At 44.6% G+C, this 25,890-nt stretch overlaps 1 protein-coding gene across 1 annotated transcript in view; it reads left to right on the forward strand.

Annotated features, from left to right (window-relative positions):
• Positions 1–25,890, forward strand: part of PREPL (prolyl endopeptidase like) — a 90,826-nt gene that overhangs the window by 22,811 nt on the left and 42,125 nt on the right. Inside the window, exons 7-8 of the mRNA XM_033936809.1 lie at positions 8,976–9,164; positions 19,352–19,555. Of these exons, the coding sequence (XP_033792700.1) occupies positions 8,976–9,164; positions 19,352–19,555 (393 nt within the window). The remainder of the gene's footprint in view (positions 1–8,975; positions 9,165–19,351; positions 19,556–25,890) is intronic.

The raw sequence follows: 25,890 nt of genomic DNA on the forward strand, positions 1-25,890 counted from the left end.
AAAAAAATCAATTTTTTGGCATCTGCAAGCCCTTTTTACCATAAAAATGTCGTCAAAACCACAAAAATTGGCCTACGATCCTTATGGTCCTGAAAGGGTTAAGATTTATTGCAGCCAGATGAGTGCACAAAAAAAAATGCTATGGGGCTCATAATTGAAAGAGAAAAATGTCCAAAAACCGGCCTAAGTCGGCACTTGGATGAACATTTCTCAAAAACGTCCAAGCGCCGAGAATAAAACCGGGTTTTGGACATATTAAAAACGACCTAGGCCTTCATAGTGCCGCTCAACGTCCAAAGCTAAACGGGGCGTTTCGGGAGGCGTGTCGAAGGCGGGAGCTGGGTGGGACGTGGGCTGGCTTAGACTTAGTTGTACAGCATTTATAACCAAAAGTTTTACAACAGAGTCTAGATGGAACTTGGACGTTGTGACTTAGACCATGTAAAACATGGTCTAAGTAAAAAAAACAACAACACCTAAACTCACCAGATAAGCACTGAAAACACATAACACAGACCCCCACACACTACCCCAGTGATCACCAACCCCCCCCCCCCCCCACTCCCATAAAAATTTTATTCACAACTTTATATTTCAGCCTCCAAACCATCATCACCTGGCCGCCTGGCTTAGGAAAGCCTAGTCGTCCAGCCCAGAGGCAGCTTAAGTCATCTTGGGGGTGAGTTAGGGACCCATAGAGAGGAGGACCCATGCCCATAAGCCCCTGTAATCACTGCATTTATATTGAAACATGTGCACTCTGCTATACACCCCCAAAACCCTTTTGCACTGGCATATAAGTGGCTCCTGCAGCCATAAGGGCTATTGGGGTGATAGATAAGTGGGTCTAGGGGATTCTGGAGGTGGTTTGGGGGGCTTACCATCACCTATAAGGGAGCTGTAGTGAGGAGAAGCCATGGCACTCTTTTTGTGAAGTTCACAGCAGTGCCCTGTAAGGTACCCCACTATTTAGGCGGCATGTCTGGGTGTTCAGTCCATCACTTTGCAGACCCCTCCCACATCCAACAGGGCTTGTTCTAGGCGCTTTGGACTTGGACGGAAATGTGGTATAAAGATGGACGATCAGATCGGCAGGACGTATAATTAGACGATTTTCAAAAGTAAAAAAAAGTTGGACGGCTCTTTCGAAAATGTATCTTAGGCTCTTTTTAACTTTGGACGACTTGTGTGATGGACGTAAACGGACTTAGACGTCCCTTTCGATTATGCCCCTCATGGGAATACAGCCAGTGAATAGATAAAAGCTTCACATGGAACATGTTTCATTGAATTGTCAGTGTCAAGTTCATAAATACAAACTTTGGTGAATCAAGCAGAATTGACATACAAAGCAGGATACGGCAAAATCAAATATGATGTTAAAATCACTTTAAATTTGGCATTAAAAAAAAACATTTCACCCACAGGAAAGACGAGAAGGACCATAACCAAAAGCAAAAAATTATAAAATAGGTAAAAATATTGGGGGGGGGGGGGGGTTTGTTTTTTGTATTTTTTTAATCAGTGGGACAGAACCGTATTCTGTTACCAAAAGAGGAGAATAGCTTAACATCCTGAATCTCCAAAATGTAAAAATATTTAAAAAACACTTATGGCATGCATTTAGAAGTCCTTAATTATGTACATAGTAATAACAAAAAATATATATATATATTTTTTTATAATTCTTTATTGATTTTCCATACTTCAAAAGTGCAATACATGAATATATAACACACAAAACATCAATTTAAGCACATCCACTTACAATTATATATATAACCACTCATTTTCTCCCACCCACCCCCACTCAATGATTATACAATAAAACATAGGGCTCCTTTTATCAAGCTGCGCTAGCGGGGTTAACGCGCGCGACTTTTAATCACGCACTAACCCCTGCGCTGGACAAAAACTACCATCTGCTCAAGAGGAGGCGGTAGCGGCTAGCGCGGCCGGCGGTTTAACGCACGTTAAACCGCTAGCACAGCTTGATAAAAGGAGCCCATAGTGACGTTTATTTGCCCATTCCTTTGAATCACAAGGGTATCTCTTATGCGCCCACTGCAGCTGTCAGAAAATAGAAAGTTCAGTCAGCAAATGACACTGAAAATAATACCTAAACTAAGGGCTCCTTTTACTAAGGTGCGCTAGGGCTTTAACGCGCAGAATAGCGCGTGCTAGACCTTAACGCCAGCCTTGAGCTGGCGTTAGTCCTAGAAACGTAGTGCGCAGTAATTTCCTGCATGCACTAAAAACGCTAGCGCACCTTTAGTAAAAGGAGCCCTAAGTATAAAGGAAGCACAAAAGCTGCTTTCTCAGCTCCAGGAATTAAAAACCCTAGGGAACATTTTAAACTATACAGTCAAATCTCGGTTTACGAGTGCCGCGGTTTGCGAATGTTTTGCAAGACAAGCAAACATTCGCAAAATCAGCACCTCGGAAACCAAGCTTGACTCGATTTACGAGCGCCTCCTCCCCCCCTCCCAATGATCCGGCATCCCCCCGCTCGCGTCACCCCCCCCCCCTGCCGTGATCTGGCATCCCCCACTCACCCATCCACCCACCCAAACACATTCTTACCCCATCTCGCACCGGCACCAGCACCAACTCATAGGACATTGCTGGTGCCCAAAGATCTTCCCTCTTCCTTGTGCTGGGCCTAGAACATCTGTGCATGCTCAAGACCTGAGAGCGAGAACTAGAAGGCCTTGAGTATACGCAGATGCTCAAGGCCCAGCACAAGAAAGAGGGAAGTTCTTCGGGCACCGGCATGTCCTGTGCGTTGGTGCTGATGCCGGTGCGAGATAGGGGTAAGACAATGTGTTTGAGTAGGTAGATGGGTGAGTGGGGGATGCCAGATCGCGGCCGGGGAGGATGCCGGATCGCAGAGGGGGGTGGAGCAGCATCGGTGGCCTCGGGGGGGGGGTAAGGTGGAGCAGCGCAGGTGGCCACGGGAAGGGGGGGAGGAGGTGGAACGAATCAAGCGAGTTTCCCTTACATCCTGTCTGGAAACTCACTTTGATATACGAGCAAATTGGTTTACGAGCATGCTTCTGGAACAAATTATGCTCGTAATCCAAGGTTCCACTGTATATCTAAGTTCCCAGAGGAGTTGCCTAGGCACTAATCCTTTAGCTCGTTGGTTCTCAAACCTGTTCTGGGGGACCACTAAAAGCAAAAAGTGGAGATGGCCGGGGGGATATCGATGTCACTAAAGCCACACTGGTTATTCATTTTATTGTTGACCCGACATGGCTGTGTTTTGGCAAGTGCAGCGACAATGATGATTTTCTGTTCAGTGTGCCAACTACAAAAGAATGGCAACGGCACAAAAGAAGAATAAGATACGTTTGTAAAGGATTTTTTTTTTTTAACTTTATGGATGTAAAAATGATAGAAAAATAGTAAAATGATTTTTTTTTAAACTTTGTGGGTAGCAAAATGATAAAAGGGAAGCACAAATGTTTGGTTTAGTGCAATGATTAAACTGATGTGAATTATTAAGCACAACTATTACTTGTGATTAATGCTATGCACCATTTAATATACATTTATGGTGAGAATATACAGTATATATTTTTGTACTAAAATGCAGTTAACTTGCAAATTAGCCAATGCTGTTAAGCACTGACAGAAGTTAACACACACAGTTTTGTGCATTAACTGCATAAATCCCAAAAATCTAAAGGGATACCAAAAGTGCAGCTCAACTAGATAAACAATAAAGTAACACAATTGGCCTTAAGGAAAGCAATGGAGGGGACTTTACTTGACACGGCCTGGGTTTAGGCTGAAAGTCTGTCAGGGGCCTACAAAATACAAATGTAAAATAACAGTTGTAAAAGAAACTCACGTTGAAGTTAGTGCAAAGTACTTAACTGTCCACTGTTACTTGTGAAAGTAGGGCAGGTACATGTGCCGACTTTTAAAAGTGACAATGAATATTGAGTATATCATTTCTTTATCCAGCCTATAATTGATATACTGTCAAAGTTGGTAGGATCTGGATAAGTTGAACTATTTCAGTCCTCTTAATTCCCATAGGAAGCCTCAGCCCCCTTCAGCCCCCTTAGTCCCTCTCCTATATCCCCTCATTGGAGTTCCTTTCCTCTTAACTCTGTAAACCGTACCGAGCTCTGCGCCTGCGGAGATGGCGCGGTATACAAACCTAAGGTTTAGTTTAGTTTAGCCCCGCCACTCCTCCGCTGTATTATCTTCTAACTGCGGGAAGCATTACGTGGTGCCTCATCATTGGCCATCCATTCTAATATGTTAACAATGATGAGGCACCACGTAATGCTTCCCGCAGTTAGAAGATAATACAGCGGAGGAGTGGTGGGGCTGAGGCTTCCTATGGGAATTAAGAGGACTGAAATAGTTCAACTTATCCAGATCCTACCAACTTTGACTTTTAAAAGTGAGGCATTAAGGCCCTGACTCTATAAACGATGCCTAAAGTTAGGTGCCTAGGTCACCGTGCCTAGCTGGTCTAGCCCCCTAACTCAATTGTTTAAAAGGCTTAATTTGTGCCGATAATTAGCATCTTGTAATTGACGTAAATTGCACGTAATTGAATGGTAGGAGCCTTATTTGGTAGGCGTCTAGATCAAACTGCCTACCAGAAACTAAGCTTGGTTAGGGGGCGGATCTTGGATGTGTTTGTCATGCAGGTGCCTGTTTTGGACCTGGGTGCACTCATTTAGGCCAAGAAAACCCTGGCATAAATAGGGTGTGCCTGAGGTTAGGACACTTATCGATGCCTAAGCCCACTTTAGATATCACTAAGCGTGATTCTGTAAAGTGTGCCTAACTTTTACGTTCAAACGGGTTTTCTTGAGATGACGCAACGCAGAGCAATTACATTACACTCAAAGAACGGAACAGCAAAAATATACAATAAAGCTCCACCAAACAACAAGATACAAGAAGAACAAAACAGTAATCCTATATAATAAAACCCTAAGCGCGCATGCGCACTTAGGGTTTCGTGTTCCCTGCCGCAGTGGTGTGCGATCCGTGGCTGTGTTCCATTTTAGAATCCGGCGGCAGGGAACACTGGCCACTCCCCTCCTCCCGCCCTCACTCACCAACCGCTGCTGCTGGAGGAAGCGCAGGCAAGCTCTCTCCCAGCGGTGCCAGAGCCGCATCATCGCCGCCCGATTGCCGGCCGCGGTGGCCGCCGCTGCTGTGAAACTGCCCAGTACCACTGCCGACACCGCTCTTCAAAGGAGCCTGGTGAGGATAGCGGCGGCCTGTAGCAAACTTCGCAGGCCGCTTAGCACCTCAGTAGCACGTTTCCTCTGACGTACGCGATCGCGTCAGAGGGAACTTGCTACTGAGGTGCATAGCGGCCTGCGAGGTTCGCTACAGCTGGCCGCTATCCTCACCTGGCTGCAAACGAACATGCTGGACAGGGGGAGCAGGTATGGGGCGCTGATGGACCGGGGAACAGGGAAGAGGGACAGGGGGAGCACGCAAGAGGTGCTGATGAAATGGGGAACAGGAAAGAGGGACAGGGGGAGCACGGAAGAGGTGCTGATGGATGGGGGAACAGGAAAGAGGGATAGGGGGAGCATGAAAGAGGTGCTGATGGACTGGGGAGCAGGGAAGAGGAACAGGGGGAGCACAGAAGATGTGCTGCTTGATACGGGGGACATAAAAGGAAGGGAGAAGGGCTACTGCTGGACAGGGGGAGCTGGCAAGGGGTGGTGGTGGACAGCGGAGGAAAAAGAGACAGAAAGAAAGACAGACAGAAAGCAGCCAAGGAGAGAGAGAGAGAAAGACAGACAGACACATCTATTCTAGCACCCGTTAATGTAACGGGCTTAAAGACTAGTAACAGAATAATACCCCTCCAACCCCCCCCCCCAAACCCAACACAAAAAAGGCACAATAAAGCAGGGATAGCCAGAGCAGAGCTTACAAAGGAATCCCCAAAGAGTGGAAATCCAGAGCCTGGTATCTGATGATCCTAGGACACCCTGGCATCCCTAACCATCCAAAAATAATAACCCCCCTCCCTCCCCATGTGCCTAACTTTTAATAGAATTGCCATAGCGACACGCTCTTCAGCGTTTAAATTTTAGGTGCCATTTATAGAATTGGGCCCTAAGTGCATCCATACTAATTGCAAAAAAGTTTAATAATGAACTTTTTTGTGCAGTAACTGCAGGGGACCTCCTGGACTCCCCTCCCCCACACTCAAGTTACCACACAGCGTTTGCTCGTGCCATTCATTAATTCTTTGAGTTAAAGTTCAGAAAGAACAAACCTTTACCACATTTTAGTAAACAGGCCCCTTATTAGATTGATCATTATATCAGGTACTATAAAGAATGCTGCCTGACTTTATACGAGCTCTTAATTATACTATTTTTATTTATTCTGTTGTGTGGTGGTTTTGTTTTATTTGGGAGGGGGGTTGTTATGTTGGCATATGAAATTGATGGTATTTTTATTATTATGCATTGCCATGATTTAGGGCTCCTGTTACGAAGGCGCGTTAGCGGTTTAATGTGCGTAATAGCACGCGCTAAACCACCGGCCGCACTAGTCGCTACCACCTGCTCTTGAGTAGCTTTTCGGCTAGTGCAGGGATTAGCGCGTGATTAAAAGTCGCACGCGCTAAAGCCGCTAATGCAGCTTCGTAAAAGGAGCCCTTAGTTTGTTCATGAAGGTTTATATACAGTACTTTGCAAAAATTTTTCAAACACCCATGCATTTTTCACATTCTACTGTTTTAAAAAAACAAGCGTACAATTTAAAAGCAAATCTAGAAATGCACCAGCAGCTATGCGCACCTTGCACAAACAAAGGACACCTACGCTTGCAATTATGTGCACTAATGTACTATATGATGTTTTCTTTAAGGTAGCGCATAAGTGCCTTAGTACGCACCTACGAAGGGGGGGTGTACATGTGGGCGGGGCACAGACATGTCCATCAACAAGTGCATCTCATAGAATGCTCTCAGTCAGATGTGCATATTGAGCGGTGCTTTTAGGCATGCCTGCTTACACCTGCCATTAATTCAGCATAAATGGACATGCCTTCTTTTAGGGCACAGTGATGCAGGCTTAAAAGCAAGAGCCACTGATTAGATGTTTCTGACAGTGCTCCAAAGATATTCCAATCCAACACACTGGGTTTCTCATAGCCTCCCCCCCCCCAATCTTTACCTTTTGAGTAACTTTATTCCATGCTTTTTTCAGCACATTTAGACACTTGCTTCAAATTTTCTTTGTAGGACAGAAAAAGCTTGATTCTTTCTCCAGGGGTATTGAAATCAGATCAGCCACTGGCAACTTGACACTATTGTCCTCATTTAGGCAATTTTTTGAATAATTTGCAATCAAGACTTTAACGTTTCAGTTTCTGAGTCGTAATTATTTTTGAGCACTGGAAAAGTAGCCTACTCGTTAGAACAGCATGCTGACAACCAGGGAAGGTAGGGTTCATATCTTACAAACGCTGCTTGTGAAGTCGCTTCACCCTCCAGTTGCCTCAGGTACAAATATTAGAAACATGATGGCAGATAAAGGCCAAATGACCCATCTAGTTTGCCCACCTGCAGTAACCATTATCTCCTCCTCTCCCTATTGGCTAAAGCTCTTAACATTTGCATCTCCTCTTCCTATAGGCTAAGGCTCTGTGCACCTGCATTGTGAGGTCATAGAGCTGCCCATCCGCAGTAACCATTATCTCTTGCTCTCTCTAAGAGATCCCACGTGCCTATCCCAGGCTTTCTTAAAATCAGACACAGTCTCTATCTCCACCACCTCTTGCGGGAGACTGTTTCACGCATCTACCACCCTTTCTGTAAAAAACAGTATTTCCTAAGCCTGTCACTTCTTAACTTCATCCTATGCCCTCTCAATCCAGAGCTTCCTTTCAAATGAAAGATAATCAACTCATGCGCATTTATGCCACTTAGGTATTTAAACATCTCTATCATATCTCCCCTCTCCTGCCTTTTCTCCAAAGTATACATATTGAGATCTTTAAGTCTATCCCCATACGCCTTAGGTTGACGATCACACACCATTTTAGTAGCCTTCCTCTGGACCGACTCCATTCTGTTGTCCGTTCAGCTCTCTGGGGACAGGGAAATACCTCAGGTAAGTGAATGTAGCTCACCTTGATATTTTATTATTGTTCTTTCACATTAAATGTATAGAGTATGTGGTATAGTCCAGTGGAACAAACTCTTACTTTAATGCAGGGGTGTCCAATCTGCGGCCCTGTGAAGTATTTTTTGTGCAGCCCCGGTCGAGGGCGATGCAGTGTTTTCCTCTGCTGCCCCCTGGTGTTTACCATCTTGCCGGCTCCCTCCTCTGTCTTGCTGCAGCGTTTGCGCATTTGTGCGGCCCCAGAAACATTTTTTTCGGCCAGTGCGGCCCAGGGAAGCCAAAAGGTTGGACACCCCTGCAGTTTAATGTGTTTTGAATTGCATTTTTTAGGCAGCAGAACGTGAAAAATGTACAAGAGTGAAGGTTTTTATAAGATGCTTATAAATCTTTTGTATGTAGTTGATTATTATAGATGGCCCTTGAGAACAAGACTTCCTTTCTTTTTAGATGACTGAACTGTTAAATCACCCAGTGAATTTCAGTCCTACCAAGTCTCCTCTTGTACAGGCTAGAAATAGATTTTGACTAGAATGTTTTCACTGGAGAGCATCCAACTCCCTAATACTAAGTTATACAATGCTACCAGTGTACAAATGAACGCTGAGTTCCTTTTTTAATCATTGCTTTAATGTTATCCCCTTTTTTATGCCCTCTTTTAAGGGAAATTGAGGCTACCAAAGAGGAGAGAAATGCACGGAAGCAAGTTTTGGTTGTTGTATTCTTGCACTTTCAGTGAACCATCTGGTTGCTGTATTTCTTTGACTATGTAAACCTTTAATACAAATATCTATGCCAGTTTTGTGACCAGTCTTTTTCATATGTACATAATTGTTTTCTGTGTAGCTTATGAAGACGTCGATTGGGTCATTTGGCCTACAGAACTGGCAGTTAGTTTACGAAGTGAAGGAGAAGACAAAGCTGGTAGACATGGACATGATGGGCGATCACTGCGCTCTCTTTCTGAAGTACTGTAATTATCTTTACTTCGATGTATTCTCTCTCGTTACTGAGTCTGTGGTTCAGTCATTTAAGGTATGATTCAGATTTTGTATTTTGAACACCTCATATTTAGATAATATAACAATGGTACAGATTCAAATTTTAACTGAAATGTTTAAATATTTTAAAAAATAGTTCATGAGTGACCTCCATGAATATCAGCTACTCCTGAGAGAGCGTGCACACAGCAGCTCTAGGAATTGGACTCCGAGTGCTCGTATTACTATTAAGCAACAGACTCTTCAGGCGTGAAAACATGTTATGTTGCTGAATAATAATAATAACTTTATTCTTGTATACCGCAATACCATGGAAGTTCAATGCGGTTAACAAAAAGAAGAGACTGTACATTTACAGCGATGTTACATACATGGCAATGATAAGGCATATAATATGAAGGCCTGACAAAGACAGGACATTTAGATAAAACAGAGATTGATTATGAGAGGCATATAGTGGCTTGGCAAAGTAGGCGAAGTCAGAGAGTTTGGAGTCATATCGAGGTCGGGGAGGGGAGAGTTAGCGGAATTTGTCAAAGAGGTAGGTTTTTAGTGACTTCCTGAACAATTGGTAGGGCGGAGAGTTGGAGATGAGGGCGGTTAGGCAATTGTTCCATTTGCCCGCTTGGAATGCTAGGGTCCTATCAAGGAATCTCTTGTAGAGGCAGCCTTTTAGGGAGGGAAAGGTGAACAGGTAGGTGTTTCGTGTGCAAGAGGGGCCTGCTATTTCAAGGTGCTCAGACAGGTAAATTGGGGAAGAGTCCTCAGTTGTGCCATTGAGGTACAATATAGATTGGTTGAGAATACTTGTTTATTTCGGGATTGATAGATGATTTGCTGAGAACCATTTCCTGAAATATAAAATATTATGCCTATTTGACTTTTGGATTGCATTATTTTATAAAGGCATCATAAGCACCTATGCTTCCTTGCAAACTTATCTCCCCCACAAAGTGACGCACAAGGTCACATGTGCTCCAACATAGCAGCAACTTTGTGTGACTATAAAAAAAATGATACTTCTGTGCATACTTTATAAGATATAGACTTATTTAATTTGATATACCCCAAATAGCGCACGCTACATTGCCACGCACGCTAGACCTTAACGCTGGCATTGAGCTGGTGTTAGTTCTAGAAGCGTAGCGTTCGCGGTAATTTCCTGCGTGCGCTAAAATTACTAACGCATCTTAGTAAAAGTAGCCCTTACTGTTTCCTAGGCATTTAAATGCTTCCAGATGTTTTACGCCACTTTTCCTTCAGGAACTTGAAAAGTGGATTTCAGAGCTTGGATGATTATCTTTTTAAAAGTATCAAAGTTTGCAAAACTTGAGTTGATATAGAACACAAAATAAAGCTGAAAACAATAGTTCTATAAGTGAAGATGTTAAATAAACTGGGCAGCGCTGTCCAATCAATGTAGATAATATTATTATATTACATTAGTGATTTCTATTCCGCTGTTACCTTGCGGTTCAAGGCGGATTACATAAAGGATCTATCTGGCCATTTCCAGAGGAATTATAGAATAAATAGATTGGTTCATAGAGATGAGGTGGTTCTTGTGGCATTAGATTGTTTTAGAGAGTAGAGATGCTTTAGGTTGGTTTCTATTGTTGGGTATCGGAGGTTTCTTTAAATAGTATGGTTTTTATTTGTTTTCTAAATGTTCTGTAGTCTTGGGTCGTTATCAGCAAAGTAGAGAGTTGGTGGTCTAATCTCGCTGCCTGTGTGGCCAGGAGGCCACCGTACAGTTTTTTCCGTTTGACCTCTCTGATTGGGGGGTATGTGAATGGAGCGTGAGTTCTTCTCTGTTTGGTTGAGGTGGTTCGGATTAGGCGGTTGTTTAGGTATGTTGGACTGATGCCGTTCATGGTTTCAAATAGAAGACAGTAGAACTTGAATTGTATTCTTACTTGAATTGGTAGCCAGTGTGAGTGGAGGAATGCCTCAGAGATGTGGTCATGTTTCCTCAGTGAGTAGATGAGTCTCAGGGCTGTGTTCTGGACTGTTTGGGGTTGTTTAATCATGGTTGCGGGGCAGGGGAGATAGAGAATGTTGCAGTAGTCTAGGAGACCCAGCATTAGGGCCTGGACTAGGATCCGGAATTGTGTTTTGTCGAAGAATTTTCGCACTTGTCTTAAGTTTCTCATGATTGCGAAGGATTTCTGTATCATTTTATTGATTTGTGGTTGCATGGTACAGCTCCTGTCAATCATCATTCCTAGTAGTTTTAGGATGGGTTACATGGGAAATGTGGTTGAGTTGATTACTAGGTTTGTTATGGATGTGGTCTTATCATTTTCTAGGAGAATGAGTTTTGTTTTGTCTGAGTTTAGTTTCAGTTTGTGGTCTTTCATCCAAGTTGTTATTGTTTCTAATGTTTTGTATTTAGTATCTGTCATGGAGGGTTTTGGTTGGACAAAAGGGAGAAGAATGGAGATGTCGTCTGTATAGCTGTAGGAGATTATGTTTGATTTATCTAGACAGGTGCCGAGGGACGCGATGTAGAGGTTGAAGAGTGTGGGGGATAAAGGGGATCCCTGAGGTACTCCACAGGGGTTTGACCAGGGTTCTGACTTTTCGTTGCTTGATTTTACTCTGTAGGATCTGGTCTTTAAAAATCCTTGGAACATGCGTGTACTTTGTCTATGATACCAATTGTATCCAGAATTTGTAGAAGAATGTTATGGTCTACCAGGTCAAATGCTGCAGTTAGATCTAGTTGTATGAGAAGTATTTTTTTTTCCTGTACTGAGGTGTTGTCTAGCTGTGTCCAGGAGAGATCCTAGTAGTGTTTCAGTGCTATAATTGGTTCTGAAGCCAGATTGTGTATGGTGGAGAATGTTGTGGTCTTCTAGATAGTCAGTGAGGAGTTTGGCTTCCATTATTTTGACATAAAGTGGTATTGATGCTATGGGTCTGTAGCTGGAAGGTTGATCCGTTGCTCCTTTAGGGTCTTTTAGGATAGGGGTAACGATGATTTCGCTGAGGTCTTGTGGGAAAAGGCCGTCTGTGAGCATTGTTTGCGTCCATTGTAGGAGAGAGCAGAATTTGATACTGGCGTTTTTAGTAAATATGGAGGACAGTGGTTTAGGTCACAGGCTGCGTTACTGTATTTTTTTGTAGAGTTTGTTGAAGTCTGCCCATTGTATAGTGGGGAAGAGAGACCAGGTTCTATATGCTGCTGTTGATTCTTTGTCTGAGGGGGTTATAGTGATCTCATCTAGGAGCGTTGGGTTTCCAGCGAGGTTGGTCCTGGCATTTGTGTTTTTTGTTTTTGAAGTGTTCTGCTAGAGTGGTGGCTGAGGGGGGGAAAGGTGTTATTATTGGCCAGGTAAGGTTTAGTGTCTGTGAGTTCTTTCAGTATTTTGAATAGTTTTTTAGTGTCTTGGGTTTCTCTGCCTATTAAGTTGGTGTAGTATGTTTTTCTTTTTTTCTTTTAGTTGTAGCTTGTATTGTAGGATGAGCTTTCGATGTCGTCCACCACGATATCCTAATCTTCCAACTCTCCAAAATAGGCATAAGTTCCACAGTCCTAGATTGGTTCTCGAAATTTCTACGCTTCCGCTCCTACACCGTTAACACAAACGGTACCTCATCCCCCCCCTGGAAGCCGAAATGTGGAGTCCCGCAAGGCTCACCCCTCTCTCCTATCCTCTTCAACATCTACATGTCCTCTCTGAAACTCCTTCATCTATCCCCCCTAGAAACTCTCTACTCCTACACTGATGACATCCTCATCCTACTTGAGACTGACTCGAACCTCTCTAACCTTGCTGAGAACATATCCACATGTATAACGAATCTCCAATCCTGGGCCCAATCTGTTCAAATGAAACTGAATGAGTCCAAAACAAAACTACTTTGGCTCGGCCCAATATTAGATCATTTACCCACCTCCATCCCACTACCTTCCTGCCCCACTCTTCAGCTTGAGTTTTCAAGCAAAGTCCTAGGCATCGTCATAGACTCCTCTCTCTCCTTCAATGATCACCTCAACTCCTTGGTAAAAAAATGCTTCTTTAGCCTTCATATGTTGAGGAAAGTGAAATCCTGCTTTCATCATTCTCACTTCGCCATCCTCGTTCAATCCACCATCCTCTCTAGACTAGACTACTGCAATTCCATCTATATAAGCCTAACTAAGAAAAACCTCCATAGACTTCAGTTAATTCACAACGCCGCGGCTAAGCTTATTTTCGCAAAAGGCAAGTTCGATCACGTCTCCCCACTACACTCCAAGCTTCACTGGCTCCCAGTATACTCCAGAGTCCTCTTTAAATGTGCCTGCTTAGCCTTCAAGATCCTACATGGCGTCCTTCCTCCCGTTATCCCACTCTTTTGGAATTCCTCAAACCCACACTCCACCAGACCCTCCCAAAAACTGAAACTATCATTCCCCTCTATAAAAGGTATATCCCGCGCAGGAAAACATGGAACATCCCTCCCCTTTAGAACCACAGAACTCTGGAACAACCTCTCATCCTCGCTCAGAAATTCAAGCTCCTTCCAATCCTTCCGCAAACACTTGAAAACTTGGCTCTTTTCAAAAATCTAATCACCTCCCGTTCTCCAGTATCCTGTCCCTCTCTATCTCCTTAGTCCCTCTCCTATATCCCCTCATTGTAGTTCCTTTCCTCTTAACTCTGTAAACCGTACCGAGCTCTGCGCTGGGGAGATGGCGCGGTATACAAACCCAAAGTTTAGTTTAGTTTAGTTTTAGAGTATTTTTTCCCACGCGATTTTCGTGGATTATTGGTTGGTTTTCCCCCATTTTCTTTATGAATATTTAATAAACTTTTGAAGGTGAAGGAAGACCTCAGTGTGGGATTGTTTAGTCAAACGAACAAACAAACATTCAGTACTACAATCTGTGTGTGACCACACACCTCACCATCATAGCGCCTTCCCTGTGAGATAAATAGTGCCTAAATTAATAAGTGAAAATGCACTAAAAACGTGAATTGATTATGACAGTGCTAGTACAGTGTATGAAACATCAAAAACTGCACAGTCTAGAAAAATAGTAGAGAGACCAAAACTTATCTTAATGGGGGGGGGGGGGGGTCCAAAATCTATACCACTCTCGACAGATTTCGGGACTGCTTCAAACGCAGAAAAGTTTTTTCATCTTGCTGATTAAGACTATGATCCACGAGGTTCAACTGAACTCAGTTTCGGACAACATCCTTCATCAGAAACCTAGTGTGATTCAAAATTAGTTCAAATTCAAAAGAGAAAAGCCGCTGAAATTGTAACCAGCAAATATCAGCGTGAAAGGCTTTTTAAAAGTGGCAGGGAAGGGATCAGGAATTGTGTGTTTTAACCTTAAATTTTATAATGTGCTTTTTCTGTGGACTTCCAAGTGACATTTGCTAAATATAAATAGGTAAAATAAGAATAACTATGGCAAATTATAACTGTAAACTGTATGTGTCAGGTTACAATAAAAACTTGTATCATAAACTTGTACTGAAATTATGATATTTAGGAGTCCCAGCCTAGAGAAGCTCTCACTTGCACTTCGTTTCTCCCCCGGTTAGAGGTTGCAAACTAAAAAAACACCATGAACACCTTCTCTCACATCAAGCAGCGTTATGGGGCAAAGATCTAGAACAACTGCTCTCGCCCACCACTTATGAGGTATTCAGGAAACGCCTCAAAACTCACCTGTTCCTGAAGTATCTAGACAGCTGACCCGTTCCTCTCTTTCCCCTCTTTAACGGTTCTCTTGCAACTATCCCCCTCTTGTTCTCCCATCCCTTAAGTTCTCTCAACATGTACTTCATTAATCTTTTGTAAACCGCATAGAACTTAAAGGTACTGCGGTATATAAACTGTTATTATTATTATTATTGTTATTATTTTCGCTTATTTTCATAAGGCTACTTCTTTTATTTCCCTCCTATTGTTTTTTACTAAAATCGTCCTTCTTTCTATCATTATTATTGTATTTCATTACCCTGCCTTTCCCTTTGTTTTCCTCTTCTGTTTATTCTGTTAGTCGATAATTTAATATTTTTGTTCAGTGTCCATCTGTTTTTTATAACCCCTGTATTATCTGTAAATTTAAAAGATTTGTTCATCGCTTAGATATTTGAGTAAGCGATTAATCAAATACTTAATAAACTTGAAACTTGAAACTTATAACCTGTTCTGAGCTCTTTGGGGACAATGCCATAGAAACAAATTATGGATTATTGTTGTACTGTGGTATGGCAGCACTTCCTTGCATACTCAGATTTCTAGCAGAAGGATACGTAAGAGATACCATTTTTTATTCTGATTTGTATTTCATCTCAAAATTGTAACTGCCTGCTTAAATTGCCTGAAAAGTATTGTTTTGCTAAACACTTCTTCTTCCCCATTCGCGGGTTTAAGACTCGCGACTTCGGTTATTTGCGAGTTTCTAAACCCGCACCCACCCCTGCCTCCTGGACCTCTCCACACTGTACCTGGTGGCCTAGAGGTGAAGCAGGGCAGGAGCAATCTTCCTACGCTCCTGCCCCGTGCAGAGCCATCAACAAAAATGACTGCTGTGAACTCGCGGCAGCCATTTTTTTGTTGATGGCTCTACACAGGGCAGGAGCATAGGAAGAGTGCTTCTGCCACGCTTCACCGCTAGACCACCAGGAAAGGTGTGGGGAGGTCCGGGAGGCGGGGGTGGGTCAGAGTGGGCCCTAAAAATTATTTGCAATTTTTCAATATTCGTGGGCTGGCTCTTGCCCTTAACCCTCACAAAAATGGAGGGGAAAGTGTAACTACTTTAAGTTTGTACATGAATGTATCTGAGCAGGCTTTTAAGCTATTCACTAGAAACCATGTAATCCTCTCTGTAGTATATAAATAAGTCGGATACCACAGTGCAGTCACTATCAGACTGCACCTGCAGGAGAGAGGAATTTGCATGCCAATGTCTTGTGAAAATCTTTACCCCCTTGTACATTTTCCACATTCTACTCTGTAAAAATAATTCCAATTCAAAATGAATTAAGGTAAAAGTTTGTTTACTGATCTTCATAACACACTCTACACTTTCAATGTGAAAACAATTATAAGAAAATTCAAAAAATAATTAAGAATAAGAAACTCCCAAAATTTGATTTTTATAAGTCTTTATACCCTTTGTCATAGTAAATCCAAATTAGCTCTGGTTCCAATAATTTCCTGTGTCCAATTGATTTGAATACTTCCAAATGAAAAATCCAAGCTGTTTCAATTATATGAATTGGATTTGAAGACAAGGTCTAAACATACCAAACACAGCTCCGGAAAGAGCTCCAGGAAAAGTTATTCAAATGTATAGATTGGGGCATGCTGTAAAGAAAATTTCTGTATATTTAATATCTCTTTGAACACTCTATGGTCCATCTTGGTAAAATAAAATTAGTATAGCCACCACCAAGACACTGTTTCGATCATGCTGTTTTTCCAAAGTCAGTAGCCATATGTTAAGTAAACTATTGAGAAAGGTCACCATGAGGCCTAGATTACAGCATATTAAAAGAATTACAGGAGTTTCTGGCTAAGATTGGGGAAAATGTTGCACTGCAACAATTACAGGATTGTTCTACAACCATGACCTGTATGGGAGGATGATGTTAAGATGAAGGTCACTACTGAAGAAAAACCATACAATGTATCAGAAAGCATATGAAGGGAAAAAAAAACCCCACACTTGGGGCCAGATTCTCAAATCAAATATCTGCCTTTAACGTGCTCGCTAAATAGGCTCCAGCTGATTTAGCGTACACGTATTTTAGCGGCAGATTATCAAAACGGCTTAGGGGAAGTCTTCGATACTGCCATGCAAATGCATTAGTGACAAGGCTAAAGTTAACTCTTTTGTCTCATTGCTAAGTGACGTGTGGTATAAAATATGCAACACATTACCCTGCTAACATCATTTCTAAACTAAATCATGGCAATGACTACAATTTTTGTGGAAGTAAGTTGCAACAGTGGGAACATGGAGACATCTTGAAGGGGCAACCTGTGAAGACTAAAGAAAAGATGGATGATGCAAAGTCCATTCAGATCCTGGAGGTATATCTGTCCAGTATGCCATCAGTCTGGAACGGTTCATAGACAACCCCGCGAAAGACAAAGGCGCGCGCCAACAACTGAGCGCAAGACAGAGGCGCGCGCCGAAGAAAATTACAGTTTTTGGGGGCTCGGACGGGGGGTTTTGTTGGGGAGCCCCCCCAGTTTACTTAATAGAGATCAAGCCGGTATTGTGGGGGGTTGGAGGGTTGTAACCCTCCACATTTTACTGTAAACTTAACTTTTTCCCTAAAAACAGGGAAAAAGTGAAGTTTTCAGTAAAATGTGGGGGGTTTCAACCCCACAACGCCCCCCACAACGCGGCGCGATCTCTATTAAGTAAAGTGGGGAGGTTCCCCCCCCCCACGCACCCCCCGTCGGAGCCCTAAAAACAGTCATTTTCTGCGGCGTGCACCTCGGCACTGCGCTCAATTGTCTGCGCGCGCCTTTGTCCCGGCGCGCTTTTGACCTGACACCGTCTGGAACAGGGGAGAAGATTTCATCTTCTGACAAACATGCTAAGCAGAAAGCAAAAGCAACTGTGGAACGCTTCAGCAAGAAGAAAGTGAATGCCCTCCAGTGGCCCAGTGAAAGCTCAGATCTGAAGCCAATAGAAAATTCATGCTGCAATCCTCAAATAATCCCTAGGCAACTTTGGAAGAGCTTGAGCTATTCTGCCAGGCAGAATGGGCAAAATTGCTCAGTCCCATTGTTCAGAGTTGGTAGCTGCCATTGCTGCAGCAGGGGTTTCCACAAAATACTAAGTTGAGAACTCCTCTACTTTTTTAGTTGTTTCTTCTTAATTACGGTTTGAATAGTTCTGCAATTGTTTTATCATATTGAAAGTGCAGAGTGTGTTGTTTAGAACAGTGAAATAAGCTCCTACTTTGATGCATTTTGAAATGGATTTTTTTTTTTAGACAGCAAAATGTGGAAATGAATAAAGCATTAATATGATATGGTAAAACCAGAGGACATAATTTGAGGTTGAGGGGTGGTAGATTCAGGGGCAATGTTAGGAAATTCTACTTTACGGAGAGGGTAGTGGATGCCTGGAATGCGCTCCCGAGAGAGGTGGTGGAGAGTAAAACTGTGACTGAGTTCAAAGAAGCGTGGGATGAACACAGAAGATTTAGAATCAGAAAATAATATTAAATATTGAACTAAGGCCAGTACTGGGCAGACTTACATGGTCTGTGTCTGTGTATGGCCGTTTGGTGGAGGATGGGCTGGGGAGGGCTTCAATGGCTGGGAGGGTGTAGATGGGCTGGAGTAAGTCTTAACAGAGATTTCGGCAGTTGGAACCGAAGCACAGTACCGGGTAAAGCTTTGGATTCTTGCCCAGAAATAGCTAAGAAGAAAAAATTAAAAAATTTAAATTGAATCAGGTTGGGCAGACTGGATGGACCATTCGGGTCTTTATCTGCCTTCATCTACTATGTTACTATGTTTAAAAGGTATAATGTGGATCTGCACATTTTAGGCTAGACCAGTGGTCTCAAACTCGTGGCCCGGGGGCCACATGCGGCCCGCCAGGTACTATTTTGCGGCCTACATTCTGTGCCAGTGCTGTCTATACTAATGCTGCCCACACTTTGCAGCGTCTTCCAGCTTCCCTCCTGGCCTCCCGCTCTTACCTTCAGATAATTACTGCAGCCTGCAGAGAGGATCGCCGGTGCTGTAGCGATCCTTGCAGGTTACTGCTGTCCTCATCAGCACGTTCCCTCTGCCGCAATCCTGCCCCTGATGTCCAGAGGAGGGGCGGGACCGTGGCAAAGGGAATGTGCTGCAGAGGCCAATGGCAGCCTGCAAGGAACGCTACAACACCGGCGATCCTCTCTGCAGGCTGCAGTAATTAGTTGAAACTAAGATCAGGAGGTCAGGGGGGAAGCTAGAGGACGCTACAAAGAAGGGAGGGAACATGCAGGCCTTCGGGGGGGAGGGGGAAGCTTTATAAAGTATAAAGAGTTTTAACTCATGCAAAATTGTCATTTCTTTAATAAGACATTAGCTATTTTTTTCTGCAGCCTTCCAAGTACCTACAAATCCAAAATGTGGCCCTGCAAAGGGTTTGAGTTTGAGATCACTGGGCTAGACTATTAATTGACTGTGGAATTGAGGAGAGTGGATATTAAACAAATCTAATTCAGTGGCTAATTTATTTGGTTTTGACAGCTTCCTTTATGGGCCTCTGCATTTGAACTGGAAGCCCAGCCTGAGGACAATTCCACCACCTGGCACTTTCAGCTCACCTCTCCAATTCAGCCTCCTGCAGAATGTATATATTCATTGGCAGATGGTAGTCTCTGTATACATATGAGACAGCATGTACCAGACACATTGAAGTGTGTTACTAGACATTTTCAAGCTAGAAGCAAGGTATGTCTTTGTATTTTTAAAAAACATAAAATGGGGGTTTTAATGTTTACATTATAATCCAACTGACAATTCATATATTGTTTTGAAGTTGTAAAGACCCAGATATCATTTTAAGCCCTGAAGAATTCAGAAAATAGACCCACATTAGCATCACAGAGCATCTAAAAATGTCATTGGTCTAGATTGATCCAGCAAGACTCAAGATATTTTGGGCTAGATTCACTAAGCCCATGGATCGGATCCGATCCATGGGCAGAGGGGGTGATTCACAAAGTGTCCTCATACAAATGAGGACGCTCAGAATCATGCCCCAACTGACTGCACGGATCGCTTAATAGCTGAAAGAGTATGTCTGATAGATGTGATCTGAGCAGTAGCGTACCAAGGGGGAGGCGGCCCACCCCGGGTGCAGACCATGAAGAGGTGCTCCTGGGGTCGGCATCATGATGCATGTGAGAAAGAGAAAGAAATGTTGTACATGATAATGGAGGGGAGGAAGGGAGAGGTTTTGACCCAGGGCACAAGACAGGGAGAGAGAGAGATGGTAGACAGGGGGGGAAAAAAACAGAAATGTTGGATATGGCAATGGAAGGGAAGGTACAGAGATGGAAGATGCTTGGTGAGCATTGAGAAAGAAGAAAACATCAAATGGGCAAGAGACTTTGACGAGCAAGTTAACAGAAGACAAACAGAAACCAAAGCCTGGGGCCAACATGATTTAAATAATAAAGTGACCAGACAACAAAAGGTAGAAAAGAATAATTGTATTTTATCCCAGGACAAGCAGGCAGCATATTCTTGACTGATGGGTGACGGCACCGACGGAGCCCCGGTACGGACAATTTTAGAGTGATTGCACTCTAAGAACTTGGAAAGTTCTAGCAGGCCGCACCGCGCACGCGCGAGTGCCTTCCCACCCGACAGAGGCGCGCGGTCCCCAGTTTCTTAGTTTCCGCGGAGCTAAGAAGATGCACTTTCAACGGCTGTTGAAAACTTTTTTCTCATTCGCCTTCCCGCTCGCGTAAACCTTTTCGGAATTTGTATTTCCCTTTTTTCTTTTCTTTTTTTAATTAAAAAAAAAAAGAATTTTCTTTTTTTTTTTTCCTCTCTTTTTCGGGTTCGCCCCGGCGGGGCCTGCTGCCACCATCGAGGCCTCGGCCTTCGATTTGGCAGAAGCCGTTTTCACGTTATGCCCCCCCAACCCGGTTTTAAGAAGTGCCAGCGGTGCGCAAGGCCCATTTCCCTCACTGACCCGCACAACTGGTGCTTACAGTGCCTGGGTCCTGACCATCGGGCGTCCACCTGCACCCGCTGTGCCACTCTCAAAAAGAGAACGTTAAAAAACCGCCAGATCCAACAGCAACTTTTATTTGGTACCGAGATGTCGGATTCGGCGGCACCGGTCCCGACACAGTCGGCACCTACCTCATCGACGCCGCGCGACACCGTGCCGACGTCGCATCCCTCAGGTAAGCCGGCTAAGAAGCCTTCCCCACTGGAGCGTCCTCCGGTCTCAGTGGCAGCGAGCCCAATCCTGCCGACCTCGAGGCGCCCGCGGAAGCGCTCCGCTCCGATTGAGGTTAGCCCTTCGACCTCGGGTTCCTCTTCGGAGTGTAGAGCGGCACCAAAGGTACCGCAGAAGAAAAAAGCGGTACCGGTGCCTTCGCTGGACGAGCGAATTGCCGCCGTCCTGCAAGTACAGCTCAAAGAGCAATTGCAGCAGCTCCTGCCTGCTCTTCTGACACCGAGCCTTCCAGTCCCGGTCCGGTCTGAGCTACCGGTACCGGCAGTGGAACAGCCTCTTTTATCGGCATCCACTTTGTCGGTACCGGTACAAACAGCTTCCTCGGTATCCATGCCAGTTTTAGCTCCGGAACCGAGATCTTTACACCAGGCGGTGCAAACTTCGGCACCGGCACACCCGATGACATCTCCCGGTACCGTTTCTCAGAGGTCTGGTAAGTCGACTCACAAAACTCGACACCTAGAACCCTCCACACCGGAGTCATGGGACCGTAGCTTTCAAGTGAGGGATCCTGATCTGTGGGGTGATTCAGAGGAGCCTTTCCTCTCTGAGGGAGAGTGTTCGTCAGGGGACGAGGATCCTTCTGGTTTAGATCCTTCCTCCAAACCTGATGCAACTTCTTTCACCTCTTTTCTCAAAGAGATGTGCGACTCTCTCTCTATTCCCTTGGAGGCTGAATCCAAAAAATCCAAGGCATTTCTCGATGCACTGGACTTTGACCAGCCTCCAAGGGAATTCTTAAAATTGCCTCTCCATGATATTTTGCGAGAGACTTTCTATAAAAATCTAGAGACACCTTTGACCATTCCAGGAGCTCCTCGCAAATTGGACTCCTTATATAAGGTCATACCTATTCCGGGCTTTGACAAACCGCAACTCCCCCATGAGTCTTTACTGGTAGAATCTACTTTAAAGAAATCCACGGGGGCTAGTGTGTACGCCTCTGTCCCTCCTGGCAGAGAAGGTAAGGCCATGGATAAGTTTGGCAAACGGTTGTATCAGAATGCGATGCTAGCTAATAGATCTGGGAACTATGCTTTCCATTTTTCATTCTACCTTAAGCATCTCATTCAAACTTTGTCAACTTTTGAGAAATACCTCCCTGACCGTAAAAAATCTGCCTTTCGCCAAACTTCTTCATCGCTCTTACAACTTCGTAAGTTCATGGTCAGATCAATCTATGATACCTTTGAGCTGACCTCTAGGGCCACGGCTATGTCAGTGGCCATGCGGCGACTGGCCTGGCTTAGAGTTTCAGAACTCGATGTCAATCACCAAGATCGCCTGGCCAATGCACCTTGCTTGGGGGATGAGCTGTTTGGAGAATCCATGGACTCCACTACCCAAAAGCTCTCAGCTCATGAGACTCGGTGGGACACTCTCCTTAAAATGAAAAAGAAAACCCCCACCTACCAGGCCTTTTCGCCAACAGTCGGCCTACCAGCGTAGATTTGTGGCTCGTCCTTTACCACAGGCCCCGCAGCAACCCAGACGTCAGAGGCAACAACAGAGGCAAGCTGCTAGACCAGCACAGCAGCAACAACAGGTGAAGCCTCCCCCTTCACAAAAATCCACTCAACCCTTTTGACTTGGTTCTCCAGGACATAGCCAGTCTCCATCCTGCCGCCCACCTTCCGCAGCCCATAGGAGGACGCCTTACTCTTTTCATAAGCCGTTGGGAAACCATCACTTCGGATCAGTGGGTCCTCAACATCATCCGCCACGGCTACTCTCTCAACTTTCAGACACTTCCTGCCCAAAGTCTGCCAAGAGAGTCTGCTTTGAACACTCCTCAGGTTTCACTCCCTCTTCAGGAGGTTCAATCCCTCCTCCTTCTGAACGCCATAGAGGAAGTTCCTCTAGATCAAAAGGGGCAGGGATTCTACTCCCGTTATTTTCTTGTTCCCAAAAAAACAGGAGATCTCAGACCCATCCTAGATCTTCGCGATCTCAACAAATGCTTGGTCAAAGAGAAATTCAGAATGCTCTCTTTAGCCACTCTTTACCCTCTTCTCAATCAAGGTGACTGGCTATGTTCCCTCGATCTCAAAGAAGCATACACTCACATACCGATCAATCTGGCCTCCAGACTGTACCTACGCTTCATGATCAATCGTTGTCATTACCAGTACAAGGTGCTACCCTTCGGTCTTGCCTCCTCTCCAAGAGTGTTTACCAAATGTCTGATTGTGGTGGCTGCTTTTCTACGTTCCCACCACCTTCAGGTGTTTCCTTACCTGGACGATTGGTTAATAAAGGCCAATTCATCTCAGACAGTACTCCAGGCCACCAACCAGACCATTCTATTTCTACGTTTGCTGGGGTTCGAGATCAATCTACCCAAATCTCATTTCATCCCCACTCGGAGACTTCAATTCATTGGCGCAATCTTGGACACAGTCCTCATGAGAGCGTTTCTGCCATCCAACCGTCTTCAAACGCTTCAATCTCTATGTCAGCAGGTGCTTCCACAACGTTCCATCTCTGCCAAGCAAATGATGATACTCTTGGGTCACATGGCCTCCACAGTTCATGTCACACCACTTGCACGTCTTCACCTGCGCACTCCTCAATGGACCCTAGCTACCCAGTGGTCCCAAGCGATGGATCCTTGCTCACGTCACATATCTGTAACATCATCTCTTCGTCAGTCTCTACAATGGTGGTTGATATCCTCAAATCTCTCCAGAGGTCTTCTGTTCCATCTACCTCCTCATCAACTTGTCATCACCACCGACGCCTCCCCTTATGCCTGGGGAGCTCATTTGAACGAGTTCCAAACTCAAGGACTTTGGACAGCTCAGGAAATGAAGCATCACATCAATTTCCTGGAACACAGAGCAATGTTTTATGCCCTCAAGGCCTTCCAGCATCTTCTCTTTCCTCAAGTCCTCCTGCTGTGCACAGACAATCAAGTTGCGATGTACTACATCAACAAGCAGGGTGGGACAGGCTCTCACCTCTTGTGCCAAGAAGCCCAGAAAATTTGGGCTTGGGCCACAGATCACCATCTATTCCTGAAAGCTATCTACATTCAGGGAGAACAGAATTCCTTGGCGGACAAGCTCAGCAGAATTCTCCAGCCTCACGAGTGGACACTCGATCCTTTAACTCTACAGTCCATCTTCGCTCAGTGGGGCACTCCTCAGATAGACCTCTTTGCAGCTCTTCACAATCACCAGCTGCCCCTATTCTGCTCCAGACTCTACTCTCCCCACTGTCTGGCAGCGGATGCATTTCTCCTCGATTGGTCCAATCTGTTCCTGTACGCTTTCCCTCCTCTGCTTCTCATGTTAAGAACCTTGTTCAAGCTCAAGAGGGAACGAGCCACCATGATTCTGATTGCTCCACGGTGGCCCAGACAACATTGGTTCTCCCTTCTACTTCAACTCTGTTCCAGGGAACCCTTTCTTCTTCCACTGTTTCCTTCTCTGCTTACACAACATCAGGAGACCCTTCTATATCCCAACCTCCAGTCTCTGCACCTAACAGCTTGGTATCTCTCGGGCTGACTTCGACTGATACTCTTGTCTCAGCCCGTTCGCTCCATTCTGGACGCATCCAGGAAACCGGCCACTCTGCAATGTTACCTTCAGAAGTGGACTCGATTTTCTTCCTGGTGTCTTCTTCATCATTTTGATCCCACTTCCCTTGCAGTGGAGACGTTGTTGGATTATCTTCTTTCTTTGTCTGACTCTGGCCTCAAGTCTACTTCCATCAGAGTCCACCTTAGTGCTATTGCTGCTTTTCATGAGCCAGTCCATGGAAAACTCCTCTCAGCTCATCCCTTGGTGTCCAGATTCATGCGGGGTCTTTTCAATGTGAAACCACCTCTTAAAGCCCCTCCTGTTATCTGGGATCTCAATATAGTTCTTTCCGCCTTAATGAAGCCTCCATTTGAATCTTTGGCTACCGCTTCTTTCAAGTTTCTCACTTGGAAGGTACTTTTCCTTATTGCTCTTACCTCTGCCAGGAGGGTCAGTGAGCTACATGCACTAGTTGCGGATCTACCTTTTACAGTCTTCCATCATGACAAGGTGGTTCTGCGTACACATCCAAAGTTTCTCCCGAAGGTTGTCTCTGAATTCCATCTCAACCAATCCATTGTTCTGCCTGTCTTCTTTCCGAAACCTCACTCGCATTCTGGAGAACAGGCTCTGCATACTTTGGACTGTAAGCGGGCTCTAGCTTACTATTTAGAGCGTACTAAGCCCCACAGATCATCTCCCCAACTCTTTCTGTCCTTTGATCCGAATAAATTAGGACGTCCTGTTACTAAACGTACGTTGTCAAATTGGCTTGCAGCGTGCATTTCATTTTGTTATGCTCAATCCGGACTGACACTGGAAGGTTCTGTCACGGCCCATAGAGTTAGAGCTATGGCAGCATCTGTGGCTTTCCTCCGTTCCACGCCTATTGAGGAAATCTGCAAGGCTGCTACATGGTCCTCAGTTCACACTTTTACATCTCACTATTGTCTGGATGCATTCTCCAGACGGGATGGACACTTCGGCCAATCTGTTTTGCAAAATTTGTTTTCCTAATGGCCAACCTACCCTCCATCCCTCTTTTTGTTAGCTTGGAGGTCACCCATCAGTCAAGAATATGCTGCCTGCTTGTCCTGGGATAAAGCACAGTTACTTACCGTAACAGGTGTTATCCAGGGACAGCAGGCAGATATTCTTGCGTCCCACCCACCTCCCCGGGTTGGCTTCTTAGCTGGCTTATCCTAACTGGGGACCGCGCGCCTCTGTCGGGCGGGAAGGCACTCGCGCGTGCGCGGTGCGGCCTGCTTGAACTTTCCAAGTTC

The sequence above is a fragment of the Geotrypetes seraphini genome, chromosome 3 (assembly GCF_902459505.1).
Source record: "Geotrypetes seraphini chromosome 3, aGeoSer1.1, whole genome shotgun sequence".
In the NCBI taxonomy this organism is placed as follows: domain Eukaryota; kingdom Metazoa; phylum Chordata; class Amphibia; order Gymnophiona; family Dermophiidae; genus Geotrypetes; species Geotrypetes seraphini.